This window comes from Malus sylvestris, chromosome 17 (assembly GCF_916048215.2).
Source record: "Malus sylvestris chromosome 17, drMalSylv7.2, whole genome shotgun sequence".
Lineage (NCBI taxonomy): Eukaryota > Viridiplantae > Streptophyta > Magnoliopsida > Rosales > Rosaceae > Malus > Malus sylvestris.
This window is the reverse complement of record NC_062276.1, coordinates 7,560,166-7,584,939: the sequence shown is the minus strand read 5'-3', so window position 1 is coordinate 7,584,939 and position 24,774 is coordinate 7,560,166. Positions and strand designations below refer to the sequence as shown.

The following is a 24,774-nucleotide window of genomic DNA, read 5'->3' as shown; positions in this document are numbered from 1 at the left end:
GCAGATTTTTCTTTCTTTGCTTCATAACTAAAGTTGTTTCAGTTAGAGAGATTGTAAAATCTTTGGTTGTACAGTTACAGAAAGAGAACTTCTGTTGATTCATTTCTTTTTTATTGATGGTCCCTCTGCTACTTTCCTATAGTGCTCTGGGTAGATGGGACTAAATGCAAGGTTAAGTCATTTTCTTCCAGTCACTCTCACGCTTCTGGAATGCAAGCTGGCAACCATATATTCTGCATGAACATATGAGGGTGAGGTGAATGAAAGCTGAACATATTTCATGAAATACTATTCTGTATTGAGCTACCAGATTTTGCACATGAACTAGAGCAGTTTGTTCATACCACCTGGGAGAGGAGAGATAATGACACATTATCAGTTACTTTCCAATACTTTTTTACAAAAAAGTATATAGACACAATATATATTATATATGCAATCGAGATGTCGACAATATAAACATCTCAATAGTCGATAACGTGTCGATATTGAGTGGTCGGACATGCCACGTGATCAGACAGCTTGACTTCAATTTTTTTCACCAAAAATATATTATATCATCACGTGAGCGATGAGTTCCCTTAGGGCCATGGACTCAGAGAGATGACGATATCTGAAAGTTTCTGTTAGTGAAATAGCCCCTCTTTGCCTAATCAACGTATCGTTGTCACCACCATTACTCAAGAGTATGATATATCAAAAGTTGAGTGTAGTTGCTATTGACTTGCCCTAAAAACAATGGAAGTATTAAGTATACAAATTTTACCACGTGGTCCACTTATATACTGCAAATCTTAACAATTATTTTCTCCTTAGATTCCTCAACAGTCTTCACCTAATTAACCAATTGCCAAACCCACAATTCCATGAGATTTTGATTAAGAAATTGTAACTACAATGTAGGTCAATATTTTACAAAATACAATATATATTTATTGACGTGATCTGTGAGGAAAATGATGCCTTGGTAACAACTTGATCAGCTGCTCACTTCTATAATTCTTTTGGGTTGATGATCCCTAGCAGTCAGAAGTATGGTTCAAAACCGTGCATTTTTGTGCTTTATATGAACTAATAAAGGGGCACATCATATTTGATGAAGGATAGAATGCACATCAAATTTGATGAAGGATAAAATTTTGGTACATCAGATTTTATGAAGTTTTGATATCGGACATTTTTTTTCTATACAATTGTATCAGGAGAAAAAGGGATTCAATTTGAGACTTAAAGTGGATGAGTAAATTCTTAACGAGTTATAATCTCTTGAATTATAATATTGTTACAATTTAAGATTTAATAAAAGCTACTTAACTTAGTCATATCTTGTGGTTTATTGTTTAACGAGAGAGAGGAGATTCGAAGTTATGAGGATGCGGAAAGTTGTCCCTCATCGGAAAGTTTAAGTAACATTTGTATGGACTTATAAGGAGTTAGACTACTTCACCCATTGTCATTTGATTGTCGAGTGGAATCTCAATTTTTCTTTTGTGGTAGTAGAGCAAATTAGTTCATCTATAAAACTCGATGGTTGCACGTACGCCAAGTAAAATTGTGCTCTTGTTTGACTTGAACGTGGCCGCACGTGGAATATGTATAAAAAAATTAAGCAATTTTGCGCATAAACATATAATGAAATTGATATAGATGGAACTCTAACTTCTTTCATAATATGTAACATTCTTTTGAATACGAGCAAAAAAAATACTACTACACTAAAGATTAATAGTTGATCAGATTTACATAACGTAATATGCAGGATTACTATTCACGTTGGACATGAATTGTGTGGTCAATGGTGTTATGGGTAGGTTGTCCTGGTCAACCTCTCAAATCTTGATGAAACCAAGATGACATATCATGTGAATGAAAAGACAAAATCCCACAAAAGCCTTTTACTTAAACGCCACTTTTCCTCTACTGCTACTTCCCAAGCCTTTCAACTTTTCTTGGGTTTAATTATAAATCAACCAGAATTATAATACACGGACATGGGAGTTTCAATGAAGAAAACTGACTTTTTCAGTGTTGTTATTTCATTGCACGTACATGGATACCTTTCCATGGAAGCAACACATCTTGACTAGATTTCGTGAAACAATGTTGAGAATGAAGTCCGCATTAATAAAAAGAGAGACTTTTATAAGCTTATAAGAGGTTGGATTATTCTCTTTATTGTCAATTGGTTTTATAGTAACACCTCAACTTTCTTCAAGCAGTCTATTTAATAAAAAAATAAAAATCATTATAATCCTTGAACAAAGGTCACTTTCAGATTAAAACCTTGTCAAGTAAAAGAAATTTAACTCTAGTCTTTGACATTCAATTGAATTTTCAAATATCAATTAGGTTGTACTTATTATTGAGTTTTTTTTTTGGTATGTAGGTTATTTATTGATTCCTATAAACAATTAAAATGTAATATATTACTGATACTTATTATTAAGTTAGCATAATAAGAAAGTCATATGTTTTCATCTATTCTTTCTTGTGCTTAAATTTCACCCAACATATGGATATGTCCATTTACATATCGAACATTCATACTGAAACTTATGTACAAATTTGTATCGATACGTTGCAATACTATGGTACTTATGCTTACGTATGAATATTTCTGTACCTATTTTTTATTTTTTATTTTTTATTGTTTTTTGTATTGATGTTGATTTTGCTCATGTAAGTTTGTTGGCGCTCATAAGTATTGAATTTGTTTTTTTTTTAATTATAAGAATTTGAATTTTGAAGACAATTTTATTTATTAATATGATTGGACCCAAAAAAATAAAAATACCTTAATTACGGATGGGTGGAGAATTTATGATAAGTTTGTAAATAATATATGTGTTACTTAAATATGGTAAGCTTTTGAAATAGAAACTTAAATTATATTTATAAAATCATTGAGGTTAAAATCTAAGAAGAATCTTTATTAAGGCTCTAAAATTTAAAAACCCCTTTAATAAAATTGTAAGATTGTTTTGACAACTTTGACAACAAATTTCTCGTAAGATTATTTGAAACAAGCGATAATGGAGAGAAAATAATCAAACACAAAAAGCTGATACATGATAATTAAATACAATGCACAAAATATTTATGAATCTGTGAAAGAAGCTGAGGTTCGATTATTCACTCTTAGATCCGGGCCTCCTTGCCCATACCAGTTATTCCTTCGTGAATAGTAGTGTTAGCTCCACCCCCAGTTTGCATGGCTCACTTGTGCTAATAATCCTTTGGTAGTGCAAATATCTGATCCATTAATCATGGAAGAATTTTTAATGGTTATGCTTAAGAACGCAAGGCCTCATCCCATTACCATCCATGAAAACTTTTGAGGACATTGGATTAATTACATCTAATTAATGTTCTCTGTTTATTAGATTAATGTACGAGTATAATCAAGACACCATCAAGAACGGGCGTGTTAAGAAAATTGAGAACGAACATATAAAAAGAAATTTAAAGAATGGGCAGATTGGCAAAAGTAAGAACGAAGGAACCAAAATAAATTTGGTTCATTTCTCCATTTATGCATGTCAACTTTGTGTAGAAACCATGTTAATATTCTCTGTATTGTTCCAATTTTATCAGATGTCCTCTCTAGGACAAGCTTTAATTGTTGGACAATATTGACCACTAAAAAGTGGTGTCATTCTACCATTTAATACTACGGTCCAATGACATTCCTCTTCACTTGTAAGTGAGAGGTTTTAAGTTTGGTTTTTGCCAAAGGCGAATTTGAATCGCATTGTTATGGCTAGCCTAGTATAAGACTTAACTCACTCTCCTACCCAATTAATGTTAGATAATATCGTTTGTTAAAAAAAAAAACAGCGTTATTCTTTAGTTTGTTGGACCCCAAGCCAATCACTAAAAAACATTCAGTACTTGAGCCTTTGTATGCAAATAAAAAAAGAGTAATTGTGTATGCACTCAAGTTTTGTTTCTCAACACATTTTTTTTCTTTGGAACTTAACTTGTAAACTTCTAAAGGGAGAAAAAAAAATACTCGTAACTTCTTTTAACCTCTTTGGACACTTCACTTCTTAACTTCTAAACATAACCGTACTAAACTTAAAAAAAAAAAAACAGTGTTATTCTTTAGTTTGTCGGGCCCCAAGCCCAATCACTAAGGCTTCGTTTGGCACACCGTATAAGACATCGGATTGTACTATATAATACGAAACAGGTGTTTGGTGGGTTTTGGACTAAATAAGCACCGGATTATTAATCCGGCCCCACCATTTTTTATACCCCTTACGCCCGCTTGCTTATCCCGTCCAATTCCTTGGTATTATTTAGTCGGGTTCATGAACTTCACGCTAAAGCAAAACTAACTGCTCCAACCATCTTGCCATCTGCTTCTACACATCAGAAACTCCTTCTCAACTAAGGTATTCCTTCTCTCCCTCTTTCTCCATCCCCACCTCCAATTAGCATCAAGCAAATTTTGAACGGAAAACCAGAGATGGCAGATCGAATCCAAATCACGCCGTTCCTGTTGTGGAGAGACATTATCTAAGTTTTTGGCTTAATTGTTATTTGATTTTGATGATGTTCGGTGATTAAACTCAAAACTGGAAAAGATTTCATCTGGGTTTTGGTTTCAATGGATTAAAAACTCAAAACTGGGTTTTTTTATTTCACCTGCATTTTTGGCTGCACACTCCCTTGTAAAGCATGGACATGGACATGGACTTTCTGCTTGCTGGGTGAGCAAGCTCTGATCAATAATTTGGAGATTTGCTTCTGCAAATTTGATTGGTTGGTGGATGAAAGAAAAGGAAGACGATGATGGTGACGAAAGAATTGATGATTTTTTATTTAATTTTGATTTTTTTTTTTGGATTGTGAACTTTCATTTTTAAAAACACATTTGTAATTTTTTTTTTGAATTATCAATTTAAAAATATTATTAACAAGTACCAAACACATAAATAAAAGTACCAAACACAGTATAAATAATACGGTCATTAGTCTGACATTCACCAAACGCCCGACTAATTTAGTCAGTACTATCCGATGACTATTTATCCTATCCGACTGAAATAGTCAGTACAGTCCGAGCTGCCAAACAAGGCCTAAAAAACATTTAGTACTTGGGCATTTGTATGCAAATAAAAAATGAGTAATTGTATATGCACTCCAAGTTTTGTTTCTGAACACATTTTTTTTTTTTTGGAACTTAACTTCTAAACTTCTAAAGAGGAAAAAAAAAAAAAAAAACTCGTAACTTCTTTTTAACTTCTTTGGACACTTAACTTCTTAACTTATAAACCTAACCTTACCAAACTTCTAAAAATACTCTTACTTCTTTTACTTTTTAAAATTTAATTTTTCTCTGGACACACATTTATAAATATTATTACCCAAATTATATGTCTACTTATATACAGGGAGACGTATAACTTAGGTAATGTATATTAATCTAGTGATCTTGCTAATGATTTGTCAAATTTTTTATTGATATGCAATACCACCCAAACCCACATCTTTTGTATATACTTGTATAACAAGTAAATGGATTTTATGTATTTAACATCGTCCAATCACATTTTTTGGTATATATTAGTAAAACCAGTCAAATGATTTTTTTAAGAATTTAACACCAAAAAATATTGGAGCTTTGAAAGCTTAAATATTAATTATCACATGACTTTTAGATTAAATACAAACGTTTGTCTAATACATAATGAAAAATCAAACAAGAAACTATTATAAATTCCACTGTGTTAGTGGCTAATAACCATCCAGCATATATAGATGTCTGTGTTATGTCATTAAATGGGATCGATAATCACTGATAGGATTCGATTCTTTGCTCTTGTGTCTGGAGCTCCATGCCCATCACCATATTGATATATGCATTGGGAAATCCGAGCAAGGTTTCTTGCTGCTTTTACAAACTGCTCAGTAAATGGAGTAGCAGCAGCTCCATCTTTGTTCAGCTTCTTCCAACTATTTTCAACCAAATTACTTATATATTGACGAGCAGATTCCTCAGAAATATGTAGACTGCCACGCATCATGCATGAGATTGAGTTCGCAGTTTCTCCTCTCTCCACTTCTGCCTGCAGTGTGGAAACAAATTAATATATAGAATAGTAAGAGTTTTCAACCCTCCCCTTAATAATTATAAAAAAAAAAAAAAAAAAAAAAAACATACTGCCGAAGTACTCAAATCATTGGAAAGCCGGAAAATAAGAGATGGCCAATGCAAGAGACTATGGTGATTCTCTAAGCATTCAAGTGCTTGCTTTGTGATCTTTGGGTTGAGGAGAAAATATGTATGAACTAAGAACACCACCGCTGAGACTGATATCCATGCATTGTCAATATATTCTTCAAATGTGGGTGTGTGCTTGTTATAACTGTGGAGCCAAAAATAATCACAAGGCGACGCGTGGATTTTTGACAAAAAAAGACAAAACTACCCTTGAGGTATACCGAGATTCCTACGTGCAATCAGCAGACAATTATCCTTTAACCAAGTCAAAAGTGCCCAAAATATGTATCAACTTAAAACCTAATTTATTCATATATTTCCCATTTCATTATTTAGCTAATCAATTAGCTAAATAATATACTTATTCCTTTCATATTTCCTAAAATTGACTAATTAAGGGATTAATTACCTAATCAATCCCTTAATTATCAACTAAACCTCTAAATTATAACCAAAAACCCACTAGGGCCGGCCATACCCTTTATTTTCTGTTTGTTGCTGCCATTTTCTCCCCCTTTTTATGACATTCAAATAGCTAGTTAATTAGGTTATTACTATTTGCTAATTAACTAGCCAATTATTTCCATAACTCCCCAAAATAACTAGCCCATTATCTCCATAACCCCCCAAAATAAATCACCATTTCCTCTCCTATAAATTGGGTCCCATTTTCACAAAACACTAGTTCCAATTCTCTTACAAAAAATCCCAAATATTCTAAACACTATTTCTCTCTAAAATTCTAACTTTGGCATCGGAGGTTCTTCGGCCAAAGCCCCCCCCATTCATCGTGGGCGCGTGAGGCTCTTGGCCTTAACCTAAGGTGCTAGTTGTTTTGTAGGTGCAAAATCGTCCAAGATCGAAGAGGAGAAAATTTGCATCCACAATAACACCACGTTGTCTCCTTTAGAAATGCTTTGTACAAATCAGCCCACTGAGATGTATAGAATTCAAAAGATTGCACTTAATTAATATTGAAAACTGAAGTTATAATTTAATTGGAGAACAAAATGATATTACTAATGTAGAAAGAAAAAAATTGACTACTTTGTACATATTCTCTAGTACAGTAATAGTTAGATTGTGTGTCAATAAGGTGGTTAATTTTATATGTCTAAGTAGCATTATATATATATATATATATATATATATCATATATATCATATATATCATATATATATATATATATTTTTTGATATATGATATATGAATGTAATGTACATACCACTTTTGTGACATAAGGGAGGACATTTTCTCCTTGCTTCTTTAGAGTGTCATAAATCATCTTATTCCCTGTGTTATAAAGAGCTAGAAAACAAAGCTTCATGTAATCTGGAAGATTTTCTACAGCTTTGATATCCCATCTGAGTAGCACAAGTACGCAATGGAATGCCATAAGTAACTCTGAATTAAATGCATATTCAAAAGTAAATGATTGTATATTGACTGTCTTTTTAATTTCTAACCTTTCAACAGCAGAAGTAAAAAGCTCTAGTTCATCCAGAGTACCATAAACATCATAGACATCATCAATGGTGGTTACTAGAGCAGCCACTTTTGTCAGCTCTTTCCTGACATGACTGTGTTGAGGTTCAAAGATGATTCCAACCGACCAAAAAAAGCACTCCATCAATCTGTCTCTGGTGAAGCTCAACTTTTCGGCTAAGCCCATATCCACCCACCACCTAAATGAAAGATTAATGAAGCAAACACTAATTGAATTAGGATAATGCTTATGCTCGTAAATATATAATTACCTTGATGGTTTAAAACATGTATATAGTTGTACTCTGAGTGCTGTGTTTGATTCTCTATTCTCAAATATTGCACGTATAAGAGGAAAAATAATCACCCTGATACTTCTTGAAGATCCCTTTGGAGTGTGCATTGCACCCTGTTAAAATCTCGCTTGGCAATTTCAAGTAGCACCTTATTTGCATCTGGCCTTTTACTGTGTGCCTCAATATACCATCTAGATTCTAATCTTTGCATTCTATGGTGCAGTGGAAGTTCCAGTGCATGACTCACTTGTTCTCCTAGTCCATTGGTAACATTAAGTCCACTGAGGTTCTTGAGGTAATTTGTTGAGAATGCAAGGCCCTCATCCAAGAGGCTCTCTCCTTTCTTTGGAGGATTTTAGAGAAGAAAGGAGTACGAGTAGCATATATCCAAGCTATAAAGCATATGTATGAAGGAGCAAAGACTGCCGTAAAAACTCATGAAGGACAAACCGAAAGCTTTCCCATAACTGTAGGATTACATCAAGGCTCATCCTTAAGTCCTTACCTTTTTGCGTTGGTAATGGATGAGTTAACAGGACATATTCAAGATGATATTCCTTGGTGTATGCTTTTCGCAGACGATATAGTGTTGATAGATGAAACTCAGGAAGGGGTAAATGCAAAGCTTAACCTTTGGAGAGAAGTGTTGGAATCTAAAGGTCTTCGCCTAAGCCGATCAAAGACAGAATATATGGAGTGCAAGTTCAGTGCAAATGGAGGCCAAAACGAGTTAGGGGTGAGGATCGGAGATCAAGAAATACCAAAGAGCGACCGTTTTCGTTACCTAGGATCTATCTTGCAAAAGAACGGAGAATTAGATGGAGATCTCAACCATAGAATACAAGCTGGATGGATGAAGTGGAAGAGTGCATCCGGCGTGTTGTGTGACCGCCGTATGCCACTGAAGCTCAAGGGAAAATTTTATAGGACGGCAATAAGGCCGGCGATGCTGTATGGCACAAAATGTTGGGCGGTGAAACATCAACACGTACACAAAATGGGTGTAGCGGAGATGAGGATGCTTCGTTGGATGTGTGGGCACACGAGAAAGGATAAGATTAGGAATGAGGATATCCGGGGTAAAGTAGGAGTAGCCGAAATTGAAGGAAAGATGAGAGAAAATCGGTTACGGTGGTTTGGACATGTGCAAAGAAGGCCTACTGACGCTCCGATTAGAAGATGCGACTATGTGACAGAGGTTCAGGGCCGAAGGGGTAGAGGAAGACCTAGGAAAACTTTGGAAGAGACTCTAAGAAAAGACTTAGAGTACTTGGATCTAACGAAGGACATGACACAGGATCGAGCACAATGGCGTTCTAAGATTCATATAGCCGATCCCACTCAGTGACTTGGATTTTCCAAGTCTCCAACCGAGAAGTTTTCCTCACTCGGGAAATTAACGGAACACTACCCCAACCTACATGCTCCACTCAGAAAGCTTCAACTTACAAGCTTCAACAAAAGAAAATTCAAAGAACTTAGCGAAGAAGGCTTTGGTGTATTTAACACAATACGTTGAAATGAAGGAAAGCTTATTTATTGATATCCCCGATAAGCTACAAATATGTACATATACATGAGTCAAAATAAACACACAAGAGGGAGCCTTCACAAAGGTTGCTTAGGAGAAGTCTCAGCAGTCGGTAGAGCCCCAGAAAGAGAAGGCACCGGAGGGGGATCATTTGGAGCCTCAGTACTGGACAGAACCCTAGAAGGAGGAGGCATCAGAGGTTGATCATTTGGAGCTTCATTACGCGGTACAGCCCCAGAAGACGAAGGCAATAAATGCCTTTGGAACAAACCCACAAATCTCTGATGATCAAGTAAAACCTGACCATCAGTTTCCTTCATCTGGTCAAGCTTCCTCTTCATGTTTGTAGCATAGTCATGTGCGAGCCGGTGCAACTGTTTATTCTCATGCTTGAGCCCCCTAATCTCCTGTTTAAGACTCATCACTTCAGCCGCCAATGATTCAACTTGGCGGGTTCGAGCAAATAGGCATTGGGCCATATTAGACACAGAACCTGCACACTGAACACTGAGAGCCAGCGAATCCTTAACAGCTAACTCATCAGACCGTTTGGAAAGTAGTCTGTTATCTTTGGGAGTGAGAAGGTTCCTGGCCACCACCGCAGCGGTCATATCATTCTTCATCACGGAATCCCCAACGGTAAGAGGACCAGTAGGGGAGACGAAAGATGGGCGCCATATGTTGTCTGGAGAAGGCGGGGCTGCCTCTTCAACAAGGTTCAAGTCAAAACGACGGTCGGAGGGGCCAGACATTTTCAAAGGTGTTGAAGAGAGAAGAGGTCGGACAAATCAAGATCTTAGAAGTGCAAGAATGAAGCTTCTACTGGTGGAGATTCAAGTGTGCTTTGGAACTTAATGCCAGCCCCTATAAAAATCTGCACTCGACGGAGCTTCAGAAATCGAAGAGGCGTTTGCTTTCTCAAAAGCTGGGCTGCTTAGAGATCACGAGGGTTGATCTCAGAAATCGAAGAGGCGTTTGCTTTCTCAAAAGTTGGGCTGCTCAAAGACCACGAAGGCCGATCTCATAAATCGAAGAGGCGCTCGCTTTCTCAAAAGCTGGGCTACCCAGAGACCACGAGGGCCGATCTCAGAAATCGAAGAGGCACCTACTTTTTCAGCCTTGTCAGCACCTGTCACACGCACACTCAGCTTTGCGGAAATTATAGGCATTCTGTCAAAGACTTCTGGGGAAGTAGAAAACACATGAATTTTACTGTTCAATCACCCACTTCCCACACGCAACAATAGCTCATGGGTACCACAAATAACTTTGCCAAAGTTCTCTGCCAAAGTTGAGCACGTGAAGCTTGCAGCTCCCACTACATCGCTCTGACCAAGAAGGGTAAAAGAATAGCAATTTTAACACTCCCAACAAGATTGCTTGCTCCAAAATCGAAGAGGCACCGCCCTCCAAATCTCGAGAGCCAGACTCCCAACATGATTACTTTCTCAAAAATCGAAGAGACACTGCTCCTCGAATCTCGAGAGCCAGACCCCCAGCATGATTACTTTCTCAAAAATCGATGAGGCATCGTTCTCCGAATCAATCGAAGAGGCGCTCGCTTTCTCAAAAGCTAGGCTGCTCAGAGACCACGAGGGCCGATCTCAGAAATCGAAGAGGCACCTACTTTTCTAGCCTTGTCAGCACCTGTCACACGCACACTCAGCTTTGCAGAAATTATGGGCATTCTGTCGAAGACTTCTGGTGAAGTAGAAAGCACATGAATCTTACTGTTCAATCACCCACTTCCCACACGCAACAATAGCTCATGGGTACCACAGATAACTTTGCCAAAGTTCTCTGTCAAAGTTGAGCACGTGAAGCTTGCAGCTCCCACTACATTGCTCTGACCAAGAAAGGTAAAAGAATAGCAAAGAAACAGCACTAACAAAGTTTAGACACATAAATTTTGAAGGTCTAGCTACCATATTATTACCCACAAGGGTAAAGGAACAGTACCACTGCTGGATAATTGAAAAGTCCCTGTGTGTCAACCTCTGTGCTTCGTGGCAAGGTAGACTAGCAAACATGCCCAACCTTTACTCACATTCGAGAAAACACTCCCAACAAGATTGCTTGCTCCAAAATCGAAGAGGCACCGTCCTCCGAATCTCGAGAGCCAGACTCCCAACATGACTACTTTCTCAAAATCGAAGAGAGGGTAAAGGAACAGTACCATTGCTGGATAATTGGAAAGTCCCTGTGTGTCAACCTTTGTGCTTCGTGGCAAGGTAGACTAGCAAACATGCCCAACCTTTACTCACATTCGAGACAACACTCCCAACAAGATTGCTTGCTCCAAAATCGAAAAGGCACCGCCCTCCGAATCTCGAGAGCCAGACTCCCAACATGATTACTTCCTCAAAAATCGAAGAGACACTGCTCTCCGAATCTCAAGAGTCAGACCCCCAGCATGATTGCTTTCTCAAAAATCGAAGAGGCATCGTTCTCCGAATCTCAAGAGCCAGATACCACAGACCACTTTTTCAAAGTGCTCTGACAGAGTTAAAACATGTGAAACTGGCAGCTCCCACTACCGTGCTATGACCAAGCAAGGTAAAGGAATAGCATTACTACTTGTTGTTAGGGAGACTCCTATATATGTCGACCTCCATCCCCAACGGACAGGCAGACCTGCAAAAATGCTCAACCCTTCATCATATCTGAGAGGGCACTCCCAACGAAGCCTTTCGAAATATTCAGCTTTCTTTCCCCCCGATAATACCTCTGCAAACAAGCTATACTAGAGCAAGAATATCTCATATCATCAGGGTTAAAAGCAAGAGTATCCCATATCATGCTTTTTCCCTGTCTTTTCTTTTGGCCTTGTTTTTACCTGCAAGACAAGGAGAAAGAGAGCAATCAGTCAGCACTTGGAATCAAGCTTCCAGCCAGGAACTGACTGCCTGGAACCCCTTACCTGATTACTTACCTGGCATTGCTCTCGAGTACTCATCTTCAACATCTTATGTTTCCAGGGAAGATTCCGCATCTGCTTGAGGAACAGATAGGGCAAGTGCGAAGGATACAAGGAAGCATGTGGAGACAAGCGTAACAGCACACGTGCCGATACATCCATTACTCTGTCAAAAGCAAAAGTATCCCATATCAGCAGGGTGGAACGTACTCTAGATTTGATGGACTTGTTTTGACCCTCAAATTCTTCAGTCGGCCTTATACTCTGGAGGAAACCAGAAAACCCTCCAGCTCAGTTCAAGAATAAGCCTGTGGAAAGTTACTTCTTCAAAAGCAAAAGTATCTCATATCATCTCTTCTCATTTTTCTTCTCTTTATCCTTCATGCTGCTGCAAGATGGGGAGAAGGTGAACAATCAGTCGGAGCTCTGATTGCTTACCTTGTCTGTCACCTCTTTCAGCAGACCCCCTAGCTCGGCGACTTGGGGGACTCCTACTACATGGTTTGTATCGCGCTTGACCAAGCCTGAAACTACAAGTAAGCTTCAAGTGAAATTGATACATTACCTTGTGCATCTCCACCAGTTAAAGATACCACCCCTGGATGGAGGAAGAGTACTTCTAGAGAAGATGCCACATCTACCTATGAGACGGATAAGGCAAGTCAAGACGACACCACACTCCGATACTTAGAAGTTTCGTGATTACGAGATCATTCTCCCACAATATTTCCTAATGTCATTTGTACTAAATCATTCACTTGTACTCACTAAAGGAGAGCTTGAACCTATGTACTTGTGTAAACCCTTCACAATTAATGAGAACTCTTCTATTCCGTGGACGTAGCCAATCTGGGTGAACCACGTACATCTTGTGTTTGCTTTCCTATCTTTATCCATTTATATACTTATCCACACTAATGATCGGAGCAATCTAGCGAAGATCACAAAAAGCGACCGTTTTCGCTACCTAGGATCTATCTTGCAAGAGAACGGAGAATTAGATGGAGATCTCAACCATAGAATACGAGCTGGATGGAAAGAGTGCATCCGGCGTGTTGTGTGACCGTCGTAGGCCACTGAAGCTCAAGGGAAAATTTTATAGGACGGCAATAAGGCCAGCGATGTTGTATGGCACAGAATGTTGGGTGGTGAAGCATCAACACGTACACAAAATGGGTGTAGCGGAGATGAGGATGCTTCGTGGGATGTGTGGGCACACGAGAAAGGATAAGATTGGGAATGAGGATATCCGAGGTAAAGTAGGAGTAGCCGAAATTGTAGGAAAGATGAGAGAAAATCGGCTCCGGTGATTTGGACATGTGCAAAGAAGGCCGACTGACGCTCCGGTTCGAAGATGTGACTACGGGACAGAGGTTCAGGGCCGAAGGGGTAGAGGAAGACCTAGGAAAACTTTGGAAGAGACTCTAAGAAAAGACTTAGAGTACTTGGATCTAACGGAGGACATGACACAAAACCGAGCGCAATGGCGTTCTAGGATTCATATAGCCGACCCCACTTAGTGGGAAAAGGCTTTGTTGTTGTTGTTGTTGTTGTATACAGACTCAACATTCCTTTTACATCCTTGCAAAGCCATGCCTTGAAACTTCCATCTGAGTTGCATACATCTGAGTTGCATACAAGTTATGACTAGAAGTACATTTGAAAGTTTTATGTCTAATGTCTTTATTTGTAGATTGTCTATCATCTATAACAATAAATAACAAAAAACTCACGTATTACATACCTTGGGAGACCTGAAACCCATGTTGTCTAAGGAGCCTGAAGCTGAGAGCGGTGAGGTGGAGACTCTGGTATGTTCCTTGGCCATCACTATTGTTCAATATTTTATTAAAGGCTATTCTTATGTCATTTTCTAAGTGATATCCCAAACCTAACCGTTGGATATCATCAATGAACTCAAGTGCAGTCAGCGTGTTGATATCTGTAGACATCGAAATTTCGAAATTTTCGTGTTCATAATATCATTATCATCATTTTCATTGTAATCAATCATATGCTTCACTTTCTCCTCTAGGAACTTCCACCCATCTTTGTATACTTTGTCCTACAAAAGTAATTAAGTGTAAGCAATACATCTTGATAAAACTTGTATCATATATACTGCAATTCCAAAGTCAGTCTAATGGCCTACGACTAATTACTTTGGTATTGTATTCAATTTAACTATATGCATGTGCAATTCAATATGTATAGGCAAAAGGCCTCATTTCAATACTTATAGACCCATTCAACATAGAACAAAATTTTACGTTATGAGGATTGTGATCAATCTTCAAGGACCGAACAAAAGGCCAAAATGAACACCTAAGAGGGAAACAAATGTTGTCCTAATTAAAATCATATATAATCCCTAATCGATCAATCACCTGCAGGGGGTTGTCATCAATCTTCAAAGACTGAACAAAATCGTAACTCCATATGCTTGGCTTGTAGGTGCCAGGGCATCGAAGAGGCGTGTTATTATGCATCACTGAAACTACTTGAATGTATATGCCTGTGAATGATTTGATATCTATCAAAAGTTTGGACCTATATATAGGCAGTGATACCGCGTATATATGCTACTGCAGGTTCGATGCATCTTCTCAAGGTTTAGCTTTTAATGTCAGATTATATGATATTTCAATTGTTTATGTATTATACATCTTCACTTTGTCCCACGTGACATTTAATATTTCTACAATAGTAAAGATAATATATCAATCCAAAGGCTCTAGAACAACATACTCGGTTAGGTACTTTACCAACCCTAATTGTGGAGTTTTTCTTAGTTAGTAGTATATACTGATATCCATGTGATTATGATAAAATATTGACAAGAAATAATCTTCAAAGTAGAGTGTAGCCTAATTACATGATTGACATAGAGAACAAAGAAAAAATAATATAATAAAATAATAGAAATCTACACTTCACATTTTCAAACCACAGTTAAATTACCTCTCCTCCATTATTGATGAGTCTTTCCTCTATTGTAGAGATGATACAAATTTAATAAGTATAACATTACTCAAATATTACAGTTGATATGTAGAAATAGATTCGTGAGAGATAAATTCTCATGCCTTATCATAAGGACGAGATATGAATTTTTATTTATTTTTTTATATTTGGAAGTAATGGGAATGAAACAAGGAACTACCACCTTTTTGAGATATAATAGGTATTTTGAATTATTAATGAGGGTAGGTTTGTCATATAAAAAAAGTTATCAATGGTTTGTATTGGTTTCCCTTGAGTGAGAAAATGATTTTCCAAGGTGGATGGAGGGCATCACTTTTCCCTCTATTTTCACACGGCCAAGGCAGTCGTTTCCCAAGCATGAACGTACCAAATATGGAGATGCAACAACTTCCCATTCTCAAGCCCATTTTCCCACAAAACAAACACAGCCGAAAAGGAAAAGCATTTTCATTGAAACAAGTTCATTTTTACAAGAAATATATGGATTTTATTCCAAATAATTTTCACACTCTATTTCTTGCCTCTTGCCTTCTTTTTGTTAGATCAAGAAATTTGGTGTGAGATCAAGAAATTTGGTGCATTCACCCAAAAAAAAGAAGGAAACTTGGTGTATAGTTGTGGTATGCATATTGATATTTTAGTCATGGTAGTGATTTTTTCACGCCGTTTTCTCCTTATTCATTAATTTTCTTTTTGTTCATTCAATAGGCTAAATGGGTATGCGAATATCACTTTTTTTTTGAATTTATAGAACGATCTCTACATTAGGAAATTTGGACTAAGTCAAACAATGAGCTAGCCAGAATTAAGTATTGATGAACTTGTCATTTATGAGGATCGAGTGAAGTCATTTCACTTATAAATAAATAAAAATGCTCATAAATATAAAAAGTAAAAGAACTGTCATTTAATAATATGTTTTAGTTATATTCTTTTTATTTTATTTCCGAGATTGTAAAATATTTGGTTGTAAGATAACTTCCGTGGAGTCATTTTTTAATGGATTGTCCTCTGGTAATTCCACTAGTGCTCTGGATTGATAGGAATAAATAAAGGTTTAAGTCATTTTCATTCAGTCATTTATATTTCATACTTTGTTTTGATCTTTCATTTCACACTCACTTTTCCCATTGAGCTACCATATTTTGCACAGGACGTTATCAGTTGCCTTCCACTTAATATTTTTAAAACATCAATAACTACTTAATTGAAGTAAATAAATAATCGGTACACTTGTCATCAAGCATCCTCGCCCACGAGTTTTCCCATCAGAAATATCTCACGTTATTTCATAATGTTGGTCAGGTGACTAAGGAGCAAGGACATATGAATATGTGGGCCTTGGCCCTCGGGACTCACTTGTTTGAGTTGAAAATGAAAATAAAAGGTTTATGACAAATATAAGAATTTTTTACAAATATTATTTTAATTATTTATTTTTCTCTATAAGAAGGTATTTATAAGATTACAAATAAGTAATATTACGAAATAAATCAAAACAACCATTTGTCAATAAGACAAGAAAACTTGGACCAAATCAAATCATATCAAACTTAATTAAATCGTATAAAATCACTAATTAAATCATATCCCTAAATACTTTCCTTTTTATTTTCCAACACCCCGTCAAACTCATGGTGTGAAATCATGAGTTTGCCAAGAAGAAAATCTTCATTGATACGCTAAAACTAATGCCAATCTTTTCAAAAGCTCAACAAATTACAACCAGTCAGAACTAATGTCTCTTATTGAATGCCTAGTTGGAACTATACCAATCTTTTTAAAAGCCCAACTAGAACAAATCATAATCATCGGAATTAACGCCACTTTTTGAAAGCCTAACGAGAACAAACATCTCTTTTTGAAAGCCTAACTAGAACAAACTAACACTAATCTTTTCAAAAGCCCAATTGGAACTCATGTCTTTTTTCGAAAGTCCGATAAATAAATCTCTTGATATGATGGAACTAACGCCTCCTTTTGAAAGTTCAATTGGAACAAACGCTAATCTTTCGAAAGTCCAATTGAAACTAATGCTTCGTTTCAAAAGCCCTAATACCAAGTTTTTTTTTTCTTCAATTTTTTGTTTCATCCTTCTTGTATATTTTCTTCCTGAAACTCATAATCAAACTAAATAAAAAAATAAATAAAACAAAACCCAAAAGTCTTCGTCATAGGAAACGTATCCTACCTTGACAAAACTTTTGTTTTTCTTCCAATCTCTTCTCCAAGGCAACGGAACCACAACTTTTTTCTTTCCTTTTTTTTTTCTTCATGGTAGCAGAAACTTCTTCTTCTTTGTTTCACAATAGTAGACAATTTTCACCCTCAAGTTCATGACCTGTGGGTGCACAAAGAAAATTGGCTTCGTGCACCCATAGGAAAGCGCTCACAACAAAGTTCAACCAAGAATCGAACTCTGCTCTTATACTAAGTTGAAAATAAAGGGTTTAAGACAAATATAAGAATTCTCTACAATCTCACAATTCTCAAATACTACTTCAATTCTTTATTCTTCTTCATAAGAAGGTATTTATAAGATTACAAAAGAGCAATACTAGGAAATAAATCAAAACAATCATTTGTCAACCAGACAATGAAACTAGACCAAATCAAATCATATCAAACTTAATTAAATCATATCCCTAAATTTCATTTTTATTTTCCAACAGTTTAGCTGTTGTTGCTAGAGATTATAATAGGCTTATTGTACACAAATTTATTAATTATGTTATCGACGTTGTAGAAGAAAATGTTATCGACTTTATTTACTAATTCTATGTTATCATCTTTGTATAATAGGCGTATTAGACCATATTTTATAAACCACATTATGTCTCGGTTGATGGTAAAACAATATATATATGATTAGTTCTTGGATAAACTTACATTAATATATTGCATGAACTATCCGGTTTTTTAATTATTGGGCTTTCGGTTAGTGCACTTTCCTTTCTCTTTTTTTTTTTTTTTTTTTTTTTTTTTTTGCTTAAAAAGGTGAGACAACTAGTGATAAACCACAATTATCTACCACCTCCGGGGGTTCCTTTCTCTCATTTTTTTTTCCTTAAAAAAACGGAGACAACTGGTGGCAAGCCACGGTTATCCACCACCTCTAGGTGCCGGGAAGACTCATAGAGGCATTTCAGCCTCCCCCTAGCCACAAGTCTGGCTTCCACACCAGTAGTGGGTTTCGAACCCGAGACCTCTAGTTTTAAGGAAGCCTCGTAATCAGTCTTTTACCACCAAACCACCAACTCGTGGTTTTTTTCTTATTAAAAGGGAGACAAATGGTGGCAAGCCACATTTATCCATCCATTCCGGGGGCTGGGAAGACTCACAGAGGCATTTCAACCTCTTCTTGGCCACAAGTCTGGTTTCCACACCAACATCGGGTTTCGAACCCGAGACCTCTAGTTTGTAGTTTTAAGGAAGCCTCGTAATCTGCCCTTTACCACTAGGTCACTAGCTCGTGGTTTGTATTTTCCTTTCTTTTAAATCATTTCTAGATAAACGCCAAAGAAGTGCTTTTAACTTGTTCGAGTCAAGAACATCATCAAATGGTACTGCTGTAATTAGTCAAAATTTAGTACAGGGATGCCCTACATATGTTGCCCAGCAACTCTAGGCGTTGCCACTTTCAAATGATTTGAAATCTTTCTGCAAACTAAACGTTTATATGGTTAGATTCAGTCCCTAAAAGTTAAAAATGAGTGTTATAAGATTTGAGAAATGTGGGGTGTATAAAAAAAGGGTAGGTTGCATGTACAAAATATAAGGTGTATATTGAGAATGTGGGGTGTGGGGGTATTATGGGAAAGTATGCGGGATGTATTAACATAAATTTTAAGTGAAAAAGCAAATGTGGAATGTGTTGATGCACAAAACCGGATGGTCTTGGAACAACGTAAATCCGACCGTGAATCTGCAAGTAATGTAAATGACACAAGAGTTATCGTGGTTCACCCCAAGGTTTGGGCTACGTCCACACTGATTGTATTATATTTCTCTGAGAAGTGAGGGGGAGAGAGAGCTCTGGAAGTGAGAGCGTTGAAAGGGCTGAGAAGGCTCCAGAAATGGCCTTTGAGAGTGAGAGTGAGGCCCCCCCCCAATTGTGAGGGTGAGGGGTCCTTTTATAGAATAAGGACTCCTCACTTTATTACATATTTGCCCCTTCCTTTATCCCATAATTACATTTAAGTCCCCTGAGTATTTGTACGAGATCTAAATACGAGGCCCTAAATATGGTATAAACAGTAGTCCCCCAAGTCTTCAGTCAAGAGAGTCTTTTGGCTGGAGACTTGAAATTCAGTCCATGTGTGGGCCGAAGTAACTAGATGTCGTCTTGAACTGGTACTTGATATGAGGCGGTGCTTAAAGTGAAATGATGCTCAACTATAAGTAGCACATGTTGCGAGGCCGCTTTGCTTGTAGCTTGTGTTGCCTTGGTTGGCTCGACTTGTGGCGTTTGAAGGTGAGGGAGTCCCTTTTATAGAATAAGGGATCTCTCCTCAATACATAAGTGATGGGTTAGAGTTGATGCTCGCAGTGAGACGGTTGCTCAGTAGGCGGCGATGCTCTCTAATGGTGGTGAGGGAGTCCCTTTTATAAACTAAGGGCTCGCTCCTCAATACATAAGTGATGGGCTAAGTCCCCCAAGTATTTTTCATGAGTGCTCTCTAAAAGTGAAGGAGTCCCTTTTATAGAATAAGGGCTCGCTCCTCAATACATAAGTGATGGGCTAGAGTCTCCCAAGTATTTTTATGAGTGCTCTCTAAAAGTGAAGGAGTCCCTTTTTATAGAATAAGGGCTCGCTCCTCAATACATAAGTGATGGGCTAGAGTCTCCCAAGTATTTTTATGAGGCCCAGTTGAGGCCCAATATATGGTACATAATGTAGTCCCCCAAGTCTTCGGTCAATAGAGTCTGTTGGCTGGAGACTTCAAATTGAATCCATGTATGGGCCGAAGTGGCGGTTGTTCGGAGGCGGTATTTGTATACCCTGCACTGAAGCTTTGTAAGTGAAGCTTTGCAAGTGAAGCTTTGAAGCTATAGCTCTGTAAATGAAGTCTTTGAAGCTAGAGCTCTTGTAAATGAAGCTTTTGAAGCTAGAGCTCTGTAAATGAAGCTTTTGAAGCTAGAGCTCTTGTAAATGAAGCTTTTGAAGCTAGAGCTCTGTAAATGAAGTCTTTGAAGCTGATTGACATGAGTGATGCTCATGAATGTTTATGTTTGATTGACATGAGTGATGCTCATGGATGTTAACATGAGTGATGCTCATGAATGTTAACATGAGTGATGCTCATGAATGTTTATGTATGATTGGATGAGTGATGCTCATGAATGTTTATGTATGATTGACATGAGTAATGCTCATGTATGACTTGAAGTACTGGGCGTACTTTTGATCACCTGGTTGGTGGTAATAGCGGCGAGTTGCCGAATAATTGTGGAGTACTGGGTGTACTTTTGATCACCTGGTTGGTGGTAATAACGGCGGGTTGCCGAATAATTGCGGAGTACTGGGCGTACTTTTGATGACCTGGTTGGTGCTATTTCAGGCCTATGGGCCTTTGCCCTCCACAACATGTCAGCCCATTTGTTTTGGGCTTTTCCTTTTTTTTTTTTTTTTTTTTTTTTTTTTTTTGTTTTTTGTTTTTTGTTTTTTTTGTTTTTTTGTTTTTTTTTTTTTTTTTTTGACCCTTTGATGGGGTTTATATATATTACCCTCTGATGGGGTTTATACAGATGTCTCCGAAAGATAATAAAAATAAATTACATCATTCGGGTGGGGTGTTTATTACTTGTTTTTGCAGTGTTTTTCTGCTGCACTCTCTTCTTCTTTTCTCTTTTTCTTTTCTGCTTTACTTTTGCTTTTGTTTCTGTCTTCTTTTCTCTTTTGTAATTATCTCAGTGGGTAGCCATATTTTCTGCTTTGCTCTTTTCCACCGCAAATCTCATGTTGAAAGGGTAGCCATGCTTTCTGCTTTTCTTTATCTCCGCACCTTTGTTGCTTTTGACTTGCTTGAACCGACGAATATGACTCATTGGTGACAGCTTGCACCTCTTTTGCTTTTGTCTTTCTTTTTTGCTTTTGTTTCTGCAGATGTCGTAGATGGCATTATTGTCAAGCAACACAGATACATTGGTGTGCTCCAGCAGAGAATAGGTTGAGAGAACGCTGTTGTAAGGCTCCACCACAGATGTAGAAACCTGGGGAAAAGGGTACACCGTGGATCCTAGCTTGGATTTCTTTGGATTTCTTTGGTGTAGATCCATCATTGAGTTCACCAGGCTTGCAGGTCCACACACCACACTTTGTCCGCATTAAACATTTTGTGGTTCCACACTTTTGGATTACTCCAACCATAGACAGATGATTGAGCACCGCAGCGAATAAGACGCGGAGAGAGATAATCATCTGACACAAAATAATAAATAAATGAGAACCAGAGAGAGATTCGGTTTCTTCTCTTTCGCGGCGAAGCACTCCATCGAAGACCGGAACTTGTGGTTGCTGCTACGGCCTTCACTCTTACTCCGGTGAAGAAACTCCTTCAGAAAAACCCACCTTCCTCTGCACCGATGACGACCGCGATGACGAAGCTGAAACCGAAGGAGTAGTACTGGTCAACGTTTTTCATAGTGGTGGTCCTGGACGATAATCAGGTGGTAAGGCTCGAAGTACGGCCGCCACATCTCCAAGAAGTCCAGATTTCGAATCGTAGGGATCACGATGTCGAGCTCGTCTGGGAAGTTTCTGCAAAAGTCCCTATCTTGAAGGTCTGATCCTCGCTGAAAGGCTTGGTCCGTGTGGGGCCCGTGCAAACCCTGGTCCGTGTGGAGTGAGACAGGGAAGGTAAGCCAGCCATATTGCTCTAGAATTTTGACGATCCCTCTCGTAATCTCCCTCCACGACATGCAAACCAAAACGCAAGCAATCACATCCCTCCGAGCAGGCCAAGAAGTCTCACTAGCTTCAACGCGTTGGACTATGTCGAGAAGCAACTCCGGGGGCAAGTTTGCCCACTTGGTTTGCTCAACTGATGCAGGTGATGACAATATATGTTTCTGGGTAATGTGACATTTCGCACGGCGACGCGTGTGCTTCCTCTCTTCCCCTCCTCTTCTTGATTTATTCCTCTTGTCATCTCTCATCTCGAATAACTCGTTAAACACGTTTCTGAATTGCAGCGCTCACTAGACTAGTATTTCCACAACAACTATGATCACAGTTCAAATGTCGTAGATGATACTTTTCGTGATTTCGCAAATCCCGGATGAGGAATGGATAGAGATGTTTTTTCTGCCCTTCCTCCTATTTCACCCATCTGCAACTGGTGAGTCTGCTTCTTCAATTGCCACATCGGTTCCTTCGCCGTAAACGGAGATATTCTCGCCGGGAAAACTAGAGTCGCGACAGAACTCGCAGTTTCAATTTTTCAGGAAACAGGGACTGTATGTGGTTTTGTTGGGAGGTTCGGTGAGAACTTGAGCTACTGGTTTGAACTGGAGAAGTAGAGCTCAGTGAGGACCATGACTCGGGTTTAGAAGTCAACGGGGACCGAGCCGTGGCGCGACCAAGCTGAGCCGAGCGGAGAAAGGACTCGGAACTGTTGAGTCAGAGGGTTGCTGACGACGAGTAACTGGGTTGACTCGGGCGGGTCGTCGGCGAGCTGGGTCGAGAAGACCTTTTCGAACGAGATGCTGAGGTAGAGCTCCGGAGCCTTGAATTGCAATTAGGGCGAATAGGCGTAGCGGTGAGTCTGCTTCTTCAATTGCCACATCGGTTCCTTCGCCGTAAACGGAGATATTCTCGCCGGGAAAACTAGAGTCGCGACAGAACTCGCAGTTTCAATTTTTCAGGAAACAGGGACTGTATGTGGTTTTGTTGGGAGGTTCAGTGAGAACTTGAGCTACTGGTTTGAACTGGAGAAGTAGAGCTCAGTGAGGACCATGACTCGGGTTTAGAAGTCAACGGGGACCGAGCCGTGGCGCGACCAAGCTGAGCCGAGCGGAGAAAGGACTCGGAACTGTTGAGTCAGAGGGTTGCTGACGACGAGTAACTGGGTTGACTCGGGCGGGTCGTCGGCGAGCTGGGTCGAGAAGACCTTTTCGAACGAGATGCTGAGGTAGAGCTCCGGAGCCTTGAATTGCAATTAGGGCGAATAGGCGTAGCTGTTCACTCTATTGGCCAGTGAGGGACTGAGTTTCACTCTGAGAGAAAGAAAGAGAAAGACTTAGCCTTGATGCCTACTGAGAGATATTGATCTCTACATAAATCACAGAGAGAGATCTGGCCCTTGATGTTTACAGAGGACCAAAACTGAGTGCTGGAGAGAGAGAGAAAGATGAGTGATTTTGAGATCTGGATCTTTTCTGTTTCTAGGTTTTTGCAAATTTTTGCAGATTCACGGTGGTGAGATTTGATGAAAAAATGAAAGAGAACCGACATGATTTTTTGTGTCGTTTCCCACAGACGGCGCCAAATGTTGATGCACAAAACCGGATGGTCTTGGAACAACGTAAATCCGACCGTGAATCTGCAAGTAATGTAAATGACACAAGAGTTATCGTGGTTCACCCCAAGGTTTGGGCTACGTCCACACTGATTGTATTATATTTCTCTGAGAAGTGAGGGGGAGAGAGAGCTCTGGAAGTGAGAGCGTTGAAAGGGCTGAGAAGGCTCCAGAAATGGCCTTTGAGAGTGAGAGTGAGGCCCCCCCCCAATTGTGAGGGTGAGGGGTCCTTTTATAGAATAAGGACTCCTCACTTTATTACATATTTGCCCCTTCCTTTATCCCATAATTACATTTAAGTCCCCTGAGTATTTGTACGAGATCTAAATACGAGGCCCTAAATATGGTATAAACAGAATGTATGAAGTATATATGGTTTATTCAACAATTTATGGAGTGTTACTATAATAAGCCTTATTATAAATATTTCATTGATTATGTCCCATAGAAAAATTGACCATTGATATATGACTAGTTAGTAAAGATTTTATTTATCTTTGGCTAAATATTTCGTTTCATACTTTGTTGTGATCTTTCATTTCATACTTACATTTCTCACTAAGCTACCATATTCTGCACATGAACTAGGAGAATGATAATGACCTTATCAGTTGCTTTTCACTTAATATTTTTAAATATCATTAACTACTTAATTGGTAATATAACCAACATAGTGCTATCTACATACTCCAAATTACTTCTCATACACCCTTATTAATTTCTATCTGTTGATCTTCTTCAATTCATCCGATCCGACGGCCGAAAATTTAAAAGGTGTGTGAGAAGTAAAATGGGGTGTGTGGATATCACAT

At 38.3% G+C, this 24,774-nt stretch overlaps 1 protein-coding gene and 1 non-coding gene across 2 annotated transcripts; both read right to left on the bottom strand.

Annotated features, from left to right (window-relative positions):
* Positions 1–3,507: 3,507 nt before the first annotated feature.
* On the bottom strand, positions 3,508–3,610 carry LOC126612695 (U6 spliceosomal RNA). Its single transcript, XR_007619264.1, has one exon. It is a non-coding gene; the product is annotated as a U6 spliceosomal RNA (small nuclear RNA).
* A 2,040-nt stretch (positions 3,611–5,650) lies between these two features.
* Positions 5,651–14,286, bottom strand: LOC126611736 (tricyclene synthase EBOS, chloroplastic-like). The gene is made up of 7 exons (XM_050280112.1): positions 14,203–14,286; positions 8,082–8,353; positions 7,696–7,914; positions 7,455–7,593; positions 7,121–7,163; positions 6,170–6,375; positions 5,651–6,074 (listed from the first exon to the last, which is right to left on the bottom strand). The coding sequence occupies exons 1-7, from the start codon at positions 14,284–14,286 to the stop codon at positions 5,784–5,786; spliced, it is 1,254 nt and encodes a 417-aa protein (XP_050136069.1). The 3' UTR covers positions 5,651–5,783.
* Between the last annotated feature and the right edge of the window lie 10,488 nt (positions 14,287–24,774).

Bases quoted from the DNA above. Each gene is read 5' to 3' on its own strand.
- LOC126611736 (XM_050280112.1), bottom strand. From the start codon at position 14,286: ATGGCCAAGGAACATACCAGAGTCTCCACCTCACCGCTCTCAGCTTCA. The intron at 7,594-7,695 runs GTTAGAAATTAA...TGTGCTACTCAG, and splicing joins TTTACTTCTGCTGTTGAAAG to ATGGGATATCAAAGCTGTAG. The intron at 7,164-7,454 runs GTATGTACATTA...TATACATCTCAG, and splicing joins TCCCTTATGTCACAAAAGTG to TGGGCTGATTTGTACAAAGC.